Source organism: Procambarus clarkii, unplaced genomic scaffold, assembly GCF_040958095.1.
Source record: "Procambarus clarkii isolate CNS0578487 unplaced genomic scaffold, FALCON_Pclarkii_2.0 HiC_scaffold_107, whole genome shotgun sequence".
Classification (NCBI taxonomy): domain Eukaryota; kingdom Metazoa; phylum Arthropoda; class Malacostraca; order Decapoda; family Cambaridae; genus Procambarus; species Procambarus clarkii.
In genome coordinates, this window is record NW_027189140.1 from 2,064,323 (window position 1) to 2,077,935 (window position 13,613).

Genomic DNA, 13,613 nt, shown 5'->3' on the forward strand with positions numbered 1-13,613 from the left:
TTGTGCATGACAATCATTGAATGTTCTTTAAAAATAATTCAGGCAAATTGTCAAAGGTAACTTTGAAAAGGTTCATTGTTGTTTTGTTTATTTTCCCTGTTCCCTGCCGACAACAAAGGAACTTGAGCTTGTAGCTGCATGACTCCTCCTTTTCCTTGGGATGGGGGTATGTCCAATTTATTGAGGAGTACAAAGGAAGCACCCCGCAAAAACACCTGAAACACAGACAACACCTCATGCCAATGAAGCGTTCAGGTACGACAGAAGCTGCGCCAGACCTCTAGCGATTGTCCGCCAGCCAGGACTCTTGACACCTCATAATGTATCCAATATTGGGAAGTGGTCCAAACTCATAAGAGGCAGGGTCCGTCTGAGAGGCATACACCAGGTCCCCCAGGAGGTACATAAATAATGCCTCCAGAGTCACTGTGGGAGGGATTCAACAGGACAGAAACCTCCAGAAAGACGATCCTGATGGAGCCAAAGGCACACTGAACTGAACCCTAGGTGGAGTGGCATCCAAATCATCTTAATTCAGGGTGGGAGGGGAAACAAAAACCCCACCCTCTGCAAATGGAGCCCCACCTGGTCAACCCTGGCTTCGGGCCGGGCTTGAGAAGTAGAAGAACTCTCAGAACTCTTATCAAGCAGGTACCTCAGAGGACACCAAGGGCCTCAAAGGGAAATCAAGGGCGAAACTCACTCATCCCACACCCCTAAAGCCACAGAGGAGGGCCCCAGGGCAGAGTCAGCATTCTAGCCTACCACTCAGGACAGATAAGTGGAATCCAAGAAATAGGCCTCAAAGGATTAAGGTGCTGGCTGAATAGGCCCAGTAGCCTCGGCAAGACTAGCCAACTCAACTGCCTTCACACCTGCATTGGAACAGGTAACTCCCAGAGCAAACCAAGCCACAACCCAAACTAAATCCTGCCCTGAACCCGAAACCCTCAGATGTAGGATTGGAAGCAAGGGGTGGGGGTGGTGGATCAGAAGAAGGGTGAACCATGCACACTGAGGTAGGAAGAGGAGGTGCGGACAGAACCAAGGTCAAGTTGACCAACGCCTCCAATTCCAGGTCTCTAAATACCAACCAGGGTAGTTTTGGATTAGCTCTGGGGCATCTAACTGGGTACACAACCTAGGCTGCTGAAACCTAGAAAACTTGTAAAGTTGTTGCTGCCTGAAAACCTGAATCTCATCAAGAGGGTCCGAAAGAGTGAAAGAGTACTCACATGAGGAGAACAAACCTCACTAGACTCGGGGTCAAAGGTGTCAGCAACCCAACCAGCAGCATGGCGGAGGCAGGAGGAATGAATGTTGCCACATGACACGGAACATACAGCCTTCAAATTCTCATGAAGTGAGAGTAGATTTGGGGAGAATATCCATAAGGAACACCAAACCTACAAGGGATTACCAGGGCCCGAAGGAATTGACCAAGAGGGACACGCAGGCACTGGGATGCTACGTGGGTCATAAAAAAATTCGCTGCTGAATCTATACCAACAGAACCATCACTTTTAGAAAGGTGTTGGTGTTTCACAATGCAAAAGTAAACTAGAACCAAGGATAGAAATGGCATAGTAGGCTGGATAATGCCAACCTCAGTGCACTAATATGTATTACTGTATGTGAATATCCAGTGCACCGCAAGCCAGCGAACACCGTGCTCTACTCGAGTAAAGACAGGAAATCTAAGAATCCTGACTCGCCCTGGGCAAGAACTACCACCAGCAAGGAAGTGATGCACAAACACCCCTGGGAAGAGAACCCTGAAGCACAAGGGCAGCACTAGGAACAGTGAAGATAATCATGTGCACATGCAGCTCCCAGCATTCTAAAGTCCAGGCTCATGCTACACTGAACAGTGTAAAGAAAAGCCAATGATGGCAAGAGACCACCATTTAGCTGAAGCAGGAGACTGGAGCCCAAGCAGTGAGAAGTGACCCGATACATTACACACATCAACATAGAGCTGAGGGTTCTATATATCACTGGCTGACCGCGCACACTACCACCTCCCACCGAAAAGTCGAGTGCGGAGGTGGAACAAATGAGCTGGCACTTGTCTTGAAACTTTTCAATTGTTTACATTGTTAGGGAGTTCTTCTGGTGGTGTACGAGACTACAGTATGTTCTTTAGCTAGCTGTGGTTTGTTTTTGTCTTGCTGACTTTCTGGAGTGCATTTGCCAGTGGTAGTATGAGTGAATAGATAAATACCACTGCTCCCTGTTCCTCTGTGAGTGAGGGGAGGGGGGTGTAGGTTCTTGCTCTTGGTCCCAGGTAGGCCAGATAGAACTCTGCAGGTGATGTGATCCAGTAGATAGTACACTATCAGTGATTATAGCATCAGGCACTTACAAGAGGCACCAACCAGAAATGTTTTATTTCTTATATCAAATGCATTTCTGCAACAATTTGCAATGTGACAAAACATTTTGTTCTGGGTAGCAGTCTATCACTAGAAAGAAGTCACAAAATTTGGTTGAGACGGAAGAATTCAAGGAAGCTGACAAGATGCTAAGGCTTATGGCTCGTGAAGAACTGCTTCCCATCCTGACAAATATATTGGATATATTACGAGGTAAGACTACACCTCAATGAATTAGCCAGTGCCCAATGATATACTATAGGATAGTCTGCGCTTTGGTTCAGTGTAGCTTGAGAGACATGGAAGGACGGAATAAACACACACACTTGAATGGAGCATTCACTAAAACAGAGACCAACTGCCACTTAGCTGTAAGTGACTGGAAGAGTTCCCTTGGTGTAGCCTCCAATAATATTAATTTCAAATATTAAATTTGAAGACATTTTTCTGTGGGGAGCCCCTACGGCTCCCTGGGGCTTATCGGGCTACTGTACATTATATTAGACCGGGACATTAGCTAAGGAGTTCAGACCTACCAGGGACCAGCGCCAGAACCTGGCCCCTTCAGAGAGGTTTCAGGGAGCAATGGCCCTGGAAAACCCCCTTATGGTTGGGGTTTTTCCTTATCTGCCATCGACCGGGGTTAGGCACCCAGAAAGGTAGGCATAACAAAACAAACCCCACATGGTAAAAAAACTAAAACAAAAAAACGAAGAGGTAGAAACTTCCTACAATCCCAAGGAAACAAGCAAACATCACACGTTACTGCCGCGCCGATCATCCGCGATCATCCCTCATCACCCCCAGGAGGGGGAGGGGGCCCCAGACCTCACTGCGCCGGCTGCCTAGCATCAGTTCGTAAGCTAATGTCAACCGGGATAGATGCTTGTCTGGCCTCAGTTTCCTAGACGGTGTTTACCTTGTGTGGCGTTCACTGCCGTGTGTTGTGTTGTGCGGTGGCCAGGTGTTCCTCATCAGTATCAGGGCTGCATGCGCTTAGGAGCTTCCTTCCCTAAGCGCCCTGTGAGTACTGCCCCTGCGTGACAGGGTTATCTTCCCTGGGATGTTCGGGAACCATTCCCATAGAGGTTCTTACTGCTCGGCATTTGCCTCGCCCTTGGGGCCAGCTGGGGCTTGCTGCCCTTGTTTGGCCCTGGGTAGGGACTGGTATTGTGCTGGTTAGGGCGTCAAGGTGTTGTGCGACCTGCCACCTAAGCAGTGACCGGTTTCTGTTGCCTCTGGAGACAGTGTGCTTTTGCGGGTTTTTTCTTGTGTTTTTATTTTCATTTGCCTGGTGGGGTCTGCCTAATGTGGCTATAGTTCTACTGGTAGTGTTTGGTGGCCCACTGCTAGGCCCCCGGGATTGTACACGTCGCAGGGGTTTTCAGTGTTGTCCTCTACCCCCTTGTTATTTTTGGGTTTTTAACCGGTTAGCAACACCTTGCCCGGGCTTCCCGTAGTTGTTACCCCTACGGGCCCTGGAAACCTCTGTCGGGGCTCGGTGGACCATTGAATGTGTCTTCTGGGTTCCAATCCGTCTTATATGGGATCGTTGGTTGCTGTGCCCTTGTCTCCAGGTGACAGTCGCCACTTTTACCTCCGTCATGTTGCCTGTTGGGTCACTGACACCTTGACCCGGAGTCTTGCGAGAGATATTCTCTGCTTGTTCTCCAGTACTCTCCTGATGTTATTACTGTTCAGAGTACAGGCGGCATCCGTGTTGCAAACTAGGTTAGGTTGCTGCAACACGCTAGGTTGGTTCCCACTCGGATGCCCCGAGGCCGCCCCGTTTTGGTTAGGTGCTGTTTGCCCCTTTCCCTCCCTGTTCCCGGCTCTGGACTGTCTGCGTGTTTCGGGGTCGGGGCGGGATTTAGTTGGGGCTGAGACTCGGGCGGTTTCGGGGGCTGCCCCGTTCGGGTTGGGGACGGAGGTTTTCGAGCCTGTTCCTCCTGCCAAGGCTTCTAGGTCTTACCAGCGGCCCTTTCTTGCTGCCTTTCCCATTGACTCTTCCTTTTCTTTAAGGGCGGAGGACTTGGAGGACGGCTCTGCCCCGGGGCTTGCCCCTGCCTGGGTTTTCTGCTTCTGGGCAGAGTTTTTCGCCCATCCAGTCTGCTTGCTTCCCACTTTTGCTGGCGTTTTTCGTGTGTTTTGCATCGATCACAGCCCTCTGTTCTGGTGGCCATATTCTTCTGCCGGTTTCCCGACGTGGCCACCAGGGCGGCGTTGCGGTTTGTTTACATGTGCCTGGGTGTGCGAGCGAGCGTCTTGGGTGAGTTTTTTTCACCTTTTTCAGGGGTTTTGTTCTCCTGTTGTCGTTTCTTTGCTTTTCTGGTGTTTTCTGCCAGTCTTCTGTTCCTCTGGGAATGTTTGAGTGTTGATTTTACACCAGGGTTTCCGTTATCTCTGTTTTGGGTCTGGGCCCTAGGGTTTAGGCTCAGTGTCCCTGTCTGTTATGCTTGCTCCCACACCTTGTCCCTCGGTTTTCGGTCTGTTTTGACCATTTCCCTGGGGGTTCTGTCTGAGGGCTGTGCTTTGCCTTTCTGTGGTGTATCTCTGCCAGCAAATGTGGTGGTTTGGGCTCCCCCTGGTTTAATTCTGGGTTCCTTTGGGTTCTTTGGTTTCGTTCTGGAGGTTTCTTCCTCTTGGGCCCCCCTTTGTGGGTTCAGGGGGCTTTGTTTCCTCGTATGTGACCCGGTTCTGCCTTCTGGGGTTCCGGGGTCTTCCTGTCTTGCAGACTGATCTTTTTGGATCTTGGCACATGTTGTGGTTGTGCTGGGACTTTGGGTTTTGTTGTCGAGGTGGGCCTTTTGATGCAGTTTTGTGCTTTCTTTGCCTGGCCGGCGTGGTGCTCTCTGCTCACTGGTCGGCGGCTTGTGATTTTCTTTTCACGTGTATGTGTACACATGTGCATGTGTACACATGTGCATGTGTACACATGTGCATGTGTACACATGTGCATGTGTACACATGTGCATGTGTACACTGTGTGTGTGTGTATGTATATGTGTATTTGTATGTATATATGTGTATGTACATAATATATATGTATACATGTGTATATATACTTTTTCTTCGGGAAGGGACTCTATTCCCTTCGCTGTTGACGGGGAGCTGGGGAAGCAGCTTGCTCTGTTGGCTCTCGCATGGTCCCACAGTTAGTGGGCGCTTTTGGTTGTCTTTCCGGCCTCTGGTGGTGGCGGCGGCGGACGGCTTCTTCCCCTTGGGGGGGGGGGTGGTTCAGGGCTGGCTGGGTGGGTTTCTTCCCCTTCGCTTCGTCATGTTATCTTAGTGGGTGCGTTGGACGTGGTCGATCCGCCTTTATCCTTCTGGGGTTCCCGTCTGCTCTATACAGACACGGGCCTGGTGAATCTGTGGTTCTTGTGGACTTCATTCTGTGCCCTGGATTCTATGCCCTCATCGGAGGACTGTTGTCTCCGGTCCAGCTTCTGTTGGGGCCGGGTGCCTGGATGGTGGACCTAGACCTCCAGATCAATTCTTGGCACGTTCCTTTCCAGTTTTCTGGGACAGGCACAGTTGGTGGTGGGGCTTCAGGCTTGCTGCTTTTGTTGCCTTCCCTAGTTTGTAATTGGCACTTGGTGTATTTTGCATCTTTACTGGATCTTGGTGCCCTGTCTGAGTCTGCTTGGGATTCGATGTCTGGCCTACCTCGACGATTGGCTGGTGTGGGCTCCCGGTCGGTCCTCTTGTCTGCTCGCCAGGGGTGTGGTTTTTTCCAGATCGCCGGGTTTGGTTTCCTGGTGATCTGGAGGCTGTTCCATCTGTTTCTGTCCCGGGTTCGGACCTGGGCCTTGTTTAGGGCTATTGGGCCATTCCTTGTCTTTCCCTCCAGAAGTGTTGCTGCAGCTGTGATCCCGCCTTCGGCTGTTCATGAGGGGGTCCCTGGTTGCTCAGCGGTTTCTCGAGCAGTTGTGTGGGAGTCTGAACTTCGACATGCTGGTCTGCCCACAGGGTCGAGTTTGGCTTTGGCGTCTGTTTGGTTCCTTCCGAGACTCCAATTCCACCTCTTGCAATGTTGGGTTCGTTCCTCTGGGGATCTTGTGTTGGTTCTGCGTCACCAGCTTCCTCTTTGGGGTTTTTGGGGTTCTGTGCCTTGGCACCTCCCCGAGCCTTCGCTCGATGTGTTAAGGACGGGTCATATCTCAGCTGGGGCTTTGTGACCAGTGCTCACCAGGTCGGCCGAGGATGGTGGGGTCTGTCCATCCGTCAGGCTCACAGCACGGTTTGGGAGTTCGCGGCTGTCTGGTTTGCGTTTCGGAGGGTTCGGGTCACTCGGTGCTATACCATTCAGCTCCATTCGGAATGTTCTCTGGCGGTTTTTTGCCGGAACCACAGGGTTTCTCTTAGGTGTTTGACCTTTGGGGTTGGTCCCTTCGAGTGGCTCGTTTGCTGGATTCTCGGGGTTTGGCTAACTGTGAGGTTCATGTCTGAGGTGTGTCCTTCATCCTGGCGGACAGCCTGTCTCAGTTCATTCCTCTGTTCGCGGATTGGCCAGTCGTCGCAGACTCGTTTCGTTGGCTGTGCCAGACGTATGGACTCCTGGCCATGGACGTCTTCGAGTCGGCGTGGTCTAGGCGTCGCCCATTCTATGTGGCGCCCTTACCCGCCTGCGAGGCATTCACAGTGGATGCCTTTCGGCAGGACTGGTCGAGGTGGGGGTACCTGTTCCTCTTCACCCGGTCCAGCTGTTGCTTCGGGTTTTGGCTCGGTTGGAGCCCATTCCCAAGAGAGTAGTCCTCATGGTCCCTTGGTGGCCAGCCCAGCTTTATTTTCAGACGCTGCTTGATAGGTGTCTGAACCCGGGGCGTTTTCCCGCAGTTCCGCCTCTTTCGGCAGGTCAGACCGGTCCTGTACGTGACTGGTTCGGCCTTCTCCTCGGCTCTTCGTGTCTGGTATTTTGACGCTGGTATCACAATCTGTGGTGATCAGGTGGCTTTGTTGATGGTGTCCCACCTGCGAGTTTTGTCTCGGTGACAGTATGATGTTCCTGGTGTTTCTATGCATCTTTTTCTTGCTCTTCGTAGGTCGTCTTCTCTTTCGCATCGGGTTGTCTTGTCCTTTCTTGGGTTTTCAGGACTACAGTTATTTGATGTGTCTTACTGTCGCCTCGTTTTGTGTGGTGCTGGCGGAGCCACTCCGGCTTGCGTTCGGGGTGGACGTCACATCTGCCCCGTTTTGTACGCTTTCTTGTGTTTTGTTTCACCTTCGGCCTACTCATGCGTCGCCTGCGCCGAACTAGTCCTTGATCAGGGTGTCTTCTTATCTTCTCAGTTTGTGGTAGCCCCTTCGGTTCATGTTTCTGCTCCTTGGTACTGGTGGTAGGTTTGCACGTTTGCAGCCTTTCTCCGTCCTTCTGGCGACAGTCGAGACGGCTGCTTTCCGGTGGGGTCCTTGGGTTATTGATGCTTGATTGGTTTGGCCGGGGATGCTTTCTGTGTTGTCTGGTTGCGCTTTTTTGCCGTTACCTGCGTACCGTGTTTGGGGATGCGCTTTGGGTTGATCCGGTTCCCCTTGTTCCCTGTTTCAGGCCTCTGGTCTCCCAGGTCGTCCGCATAGTTTTTAAGTCTTCTAGCCTGCGGTCTATCCTTGCGCCCGTGATGTTTGGACGTTTGCAGCTTTTGCTGCTGTGATGGTGACGTCTAGGGCTCATTTCGGGCGCAAGGATTTGAGGGTTGCACAGGTTCTTGGCCGCCCGTTCTTTATGCGCGCGTCTGCTCCTGTGCGTTCTTGTTGCCTTGGGTCGCAGGTTGCAGCCTGTGGTCTCGGCTTCGCGTTGCAGAGATTGTGGCGGCCGCCTGCCGGGTCAGCCCTTTCTTTTCCTTCTCTTTGGGTATGAAGCCCCAGGGAGCCATAGGGGCTCCCCACAGAAAACCAGCATTGAATGTAATGAAACGCCATTTTCTGAGTGAGCCCCGGAGGCTCCCTGGAAACCCTCCCTCCTACCGCTACGCGTTTTTTTTTTGTGTTGATTGAAGCTTAGCTTCCGAACTGATACTAGGCAGCCGGCACGGTGAGGTCCGGGGCTTCCCCCTCCCCCTCTGGGGGTGGGGAGGGCTGCGCAGACGATCGGCGCGGCAGTAAAGTGTGTTGTTTGCTTGTTTCCTTGGGATTGTAGGGAGCTTCTACCTCTCTGTTCGGTTTTTTGTTTGTTTTTTACCATGTGGGGTTTGTTTTGTTATGCCTACCTTTCTGGGTGCCTAACCCCGGTCGATGGCAGATAAGGAAACCCCCAACCATATGGGGTTTTCCAGGGCCATTGCGCCCTGAAACCTCTCTGAAGGGGCCAGGTTCTGGCACTGGTCCCTGGTAGGTCTGAACTCCTTAGCTAATGTCCCGGGCTAATATAACATACATTAGCCCGATAAGCTCCAGGAAGCCTCCGGGGCTCACCCAGAAAATGGTGTTTCATTACATTCAACGCTGGTTTTCTGTGGGGAGCCCTTCCTGCTCCTTGGAGCTATTGGGCTAATATGCGATACATTAGACCAGGGCTCTAGTCAATGGCGTTCAGCCTACTAGGAACCATGAGCCAGAACCTGACCCCCTCAGAGAGGCACAGGGAGTGATGGCCTCTGGAAAAAACAACCTGTTGTTAGGGGTGTTCCTTACCTGCCATCGATCGGGTTTAGGCACCCAGAAAGATAGGCATAACAAAACAGATCCCATGTTGGGATTTCTGACTCATGGGATTTTATTATATATTTTTAATTATTAATTAATTGATTTATTTAATGAATTCTAATATATAATTTATAATTAGTTTATTTATTTATTTCTTATAATAGCTTAGCATATTGCATGTTTGAGTGGACTGTATGAATGACTTATGGACTCCCACAAGTAATATCCCTACACAAGTTGGGGGGTTTATTAATTGTAGCCAATCAATTGAGAATTATCGATTGGTAGGAAAATTTATACTAATTGGTTATTTGGTTAATCTGCTTGGTTAGTTTGAGTACTTAATCGCCTTATCTGATATGAAGGCTTCAATTTGAGTATTGGTTTGGGAGACAGGGAATCAGCCAGGTATGTGCTTCGTGGCTATGGCGTCGATACGTTCTTACGTGTTGCAACAGGTAGATGTTGCCAATTTCTTTGGGTTGCCACAGAAGATCAGCCAGAAGAATACTATATAGCTACTACAAATAACCTCCTAATCACAGATATGGCATATTATTGTTTAACCACTGAACTGCGCAATGCGCCTGCAGGCGCCCAACGGGGGGTACGCAACGTGCCTCCGGGATCTTATAGGTATATTGTATGATTCAAAACTCCCGCGGCTACATGGGGTTCAAATCAGCTTCCTCAGGGCTTTTGGAAAACAGACGCCATTTTATTTTTTGTAAATTGTGGTCCACATTCCCGGGTGTGAGAGCCTCAGTACTGAGTGAGCAACCAAAGCTGGCACATGCAGTATGTGCTCACAGCACTGCTGTTCAGCTTGTGACCACAGGATTGCCTAATAATGTCAAAATATATGTAACTTGTATTATTTAGCAATGATAGTATTACAGAAGAGCCTGAGTGTGATAATGACTGTGTACAATGTTCAAATATCAGTGAATCAATGCTGTTCACAATGTTCACAGCAGTAGACACAGCACAGCATTATTTCGTCTATCTAGGAACCTTCAAACAACTTCTTATGTTCCTTTACAAAAAAACTTGTGGTCACTTATTTATTTACAGGCTTTAGTGACCAGGATTGTGATAATAGCAGGATTTTTGTGATAATTAGCGCTGAGCATAGTATTGTGGGAGGAAGAATTTTGGTGAGGGAGGGAGGGAATCAAGATAGCATCACTGTGTGTGGCAGCCACTCTTGTTTTGCTCACCATACTAGCTTAGTGGTTCGCTATGGTGAACACATTTGTACATAGATATATACCATGTGTGTATATAGTGTAATAACAGCAACAGGAGTATGTTGGGAAGAGCCATTTTGGTGAAGAAGGTGGCGTTGTACTCATTGCGTTGTCAGCTGGCTGCTGTGTGATTTGTCATGCAGTGTATGGTGGCCACTGTGCTGTTTAGACACAATACCAGTTTGGTTACATAGTAATGGTGAATAAAACATGTAGATAGGTATACACATGTGTAAATAGTGTAATGAGGGAAAATGAGGGAAGGAACCTGGAGGCGTACGCAATGCGCCCAAACCAAACCAAAAACAAAGAACCACAAGCAAAACCAAAGGACCCTGCAGACGACCCGGGAGACCCTACCCCCCCCCCCCCCGAACAGGAAGGAAGGAAGGGAACCTGGGCAAAGCAAAATGCACCCACGGCCCCAGAGGCCACAACGTGCAGAAAACATCGAAGTGCCACAAGCAAACACACGAAGCACCCCCGGCCCGACTAACCAAGCTGCAACTCAAGGGCCTCACTGGAAAACAGGAGACCCAAACGTCACTCGAAAAGAAGGGTACTGCAGCAGAACAACAACCTAACACCAGGACCAAAGTAGCAGAAAAACACACCAGAACCGAAGGAGCCACAACAACCGAGGAGAAGATAAAAAAACCCCAGGACCAGTGACCAGAACAGCACCGGAAGCACAGAAGCAGGCCGGAGGTGAAAAACCAACCAAACTGCAAGCAAAAGGAAGTAGAACGAACAACAAGACTGAACGCAAGCGGGAGCAGACCCGCCAGCGCTGCCCGAGACGAGATGACAGCACACGGCACCAAAGGACAGTCTCGGAACAACCCCGAAGGGAAGGATAAGACAAACCTATTAGAGACCGTAGTACACCTACGCAGTGACAGGAAAATCTGAAAGACCGCCAGGAGCAACCCACTGCCGCCGAGACGAAAAACGCAGGTGGGAGACCAACAACGAAACCACCAGCGCCCACACAACAGATGAAAACCCAAAATAAAAATCCCTGAGACGCGAAGACTCGAAGGGAAGAACGACCCAGCTGGTACAGGGCTGGATCGAGCCGCAAGAGAGGCAGGGCCGCGGGAAAACCTGCAGGATCGGACACCAAGCAAAGAAGCGCCCCTAACCAAGGGCGACAAAGAACCAGGGAACAGGAAGAGGCCAACATGGAACTAACAAAATTCTCAGAGGAAGGAAAAGGTAGAGAATGAGAAACTGGTGAACACAGGCGGTACACAAAGAAGAGGGGACACAGGTGGAAACTGAGTACCCAAGGAGCCATAGGGACAGTAAAAAGAACCCTGACAGTGTCAGAGCAGGCAACAGATGGAAGACAGTAGCCAGCGGTGTGGCAGAAGCAGACACAGCACCAAAGGGAGAGAAGAAAGAGCCCAAACGGCTCAGGAAACGGTACACCAGGTGAATGACAGCAGAGAAGCAGGACCAAAGAGCCAGAGCCCAACCCCTGCAAGCAGAACTAGGGAAGGACAATGAGGCGAGGACAAAAACTGGCAGAGAGAAGAGAGCTCAAAGAAAACCGAGAAAAGATTCTGGCGGCGAAAGACTAACGAAAAGGCACCGAAGACCGAGGCTGTGTCCCACAGTACATTGACCAAGAAAGGCCACGGCAAGACACACAAAGTGGCCAAGAAAAACACAACACCTACACCCCACCAATCGAGAACCAGCGCCCGACCGACAGCGTTGCCAGACCACACAACCTCACCTGCAGAGTGGACACACAACCGTGGCACAACACAGTTGAGCCGAGGAAGAAACCAGGAGCATCGCCAGGGGAGTATGACCAGAGATCGTACCCAGCAGAAGCCGAGGTGCAGGACAGAGGCGGAGGTGGCGCCAGCTGGAGCCACCCCACCCCCAGAATCAGGGAAAAGAATTGAGGTGAAGTTTACACAGTAAAATAACAACATACTGGAGTGAACGATATGGAAGAAAATGCAGAATAGAACCAGTGAAGAGCAGGGTTGCCATAGGCACAATCAGAGAACACTCTATAAATATCAGAGGTCCACGGTTGTTCAACACCCTCCCAGTGAGCATAAGAAATATTGCCAGAACAACCGTGGACATCTTCAAGAGGAAACTAGATTTATTCCTCCAAGAAGTGCCGGACCAACCAGGCTGTGGTGGGTATGTGGGCCTGCGGGCCGCTCCAAGCAACAGCCTAGTGGACCAAACTCTCACAAGTCAAGCCTGGCCTCGGGCCGGGCTTGGGGAGTAGAACTCCCAGAACCCCATCAACCAGGTATCAACCAGGTAAGTTCCCACATAGAAATCCAGAACACCCCCCGCATCAAGGGGCAATGACTGGAGAAGACGACGAACAAAAAGGCGTATAAAATTGTGAGACAGGATGCAGAACACCAAAACATGTACACCACCCAAGAACAAAACGATCACCCCGGACCCTGCGCACTAGATACGAACTGCACCACCCGCTCTCCGGTAGCACGGTTCGTACACCAGACGGATGACACATCGTATACACACCAGCAAGAAGATGTAACGAATAAGAGGAATGTTGGGACAGGAAGGAGAGACGAAGGGAATACAAAAGAAGGCGAAAGAGAACCGAAATAAAACAAGGAGAACGGAAGAGGACCAACGAGTCCGAGAAGGGACTAGACGGTACTACACCGGAAGTCAGCAGACTTTCCAATAATACCGGAAGAATCGAAGAGTGTCGCGAATCCTCAAGAATCTGACGGAGGCTGATAAGCAGGGAAGGGATGAAAACACCTGCAGGAACAACGGAGCCGACGGACCCGAAGACCGAACCCGGGGAGGGGCAGTTCCGAAACCAACAGGAATGCAGAGGGGGAAGGAATAAACCCCTTCCCCCCCCCCCCGTCAGAGGAACTGCCAGCCCCGCTCCTAGGACAAAAGCCCCAAGCGGGGCTCAACGGGGTTAAGGCCCCCCAGGCAACCCCTCCCCAACCCCGGGAACCTCCAAGGCCGGACCTGGGACTGAGCCATCCCCCACAAGCCCCGGTCTCACAAGAAAAAGCCAGGGCAGCCATAAAACACTAAGGAAGGGAGGCCACTGGTCAGACCCTTACGCACGGTTGGAGGAACAGGTCCAAAGGCCTCCGCTGCCACCCCGGAAGAAGAAAAAAAAAAACGAGACTGCCCGAGCCTCAAACACCAACGAAACCCAACCTTGACCCCGAAACCTCAGACGTGCCAGAGCCAGAAGCAAGGGGGCCCGGACCCAAATGCGCAACCCACCAGTATGCTGAACCAGAGCTGAAGCGACCCCCACCCCCCAAGTCTGGGTCACCATCACTAAAACAGGGCAGTCTTGGGGCAT

The 13,613-nt window shown here is 50.9% G+C and overlaps 1 protein-coding gene across 1 annotated transcript in view; it reads left to right on the forward strand.

Annotated features, from left to right (window-relative positions):
- Positions 1-1,007: 1,007 nt before the first annotated feature.
- Positions 1,008-13,613, forward strand: part of LOC138360326 (origin recognition complex subunit 3-like) — a 73,005-nt gene continuing 60,399 nt past the window's right edge. The window contains exons 1-3 of the mRNA XM_069320245.1: positions 1,008-1,098; positions 1,647-1,720; positions 2,456-2,588. Coding sequence (XP_069176346.1) covers positions 1,008-1,098; positions 1,647-1,720; positions 2,456-2,588 — 298 coding nt within the window. The remainder of the gene's footprint in view (positions 1,099-1,646; positions 1,721-2,455; positions 2,589-13,613) is intronic.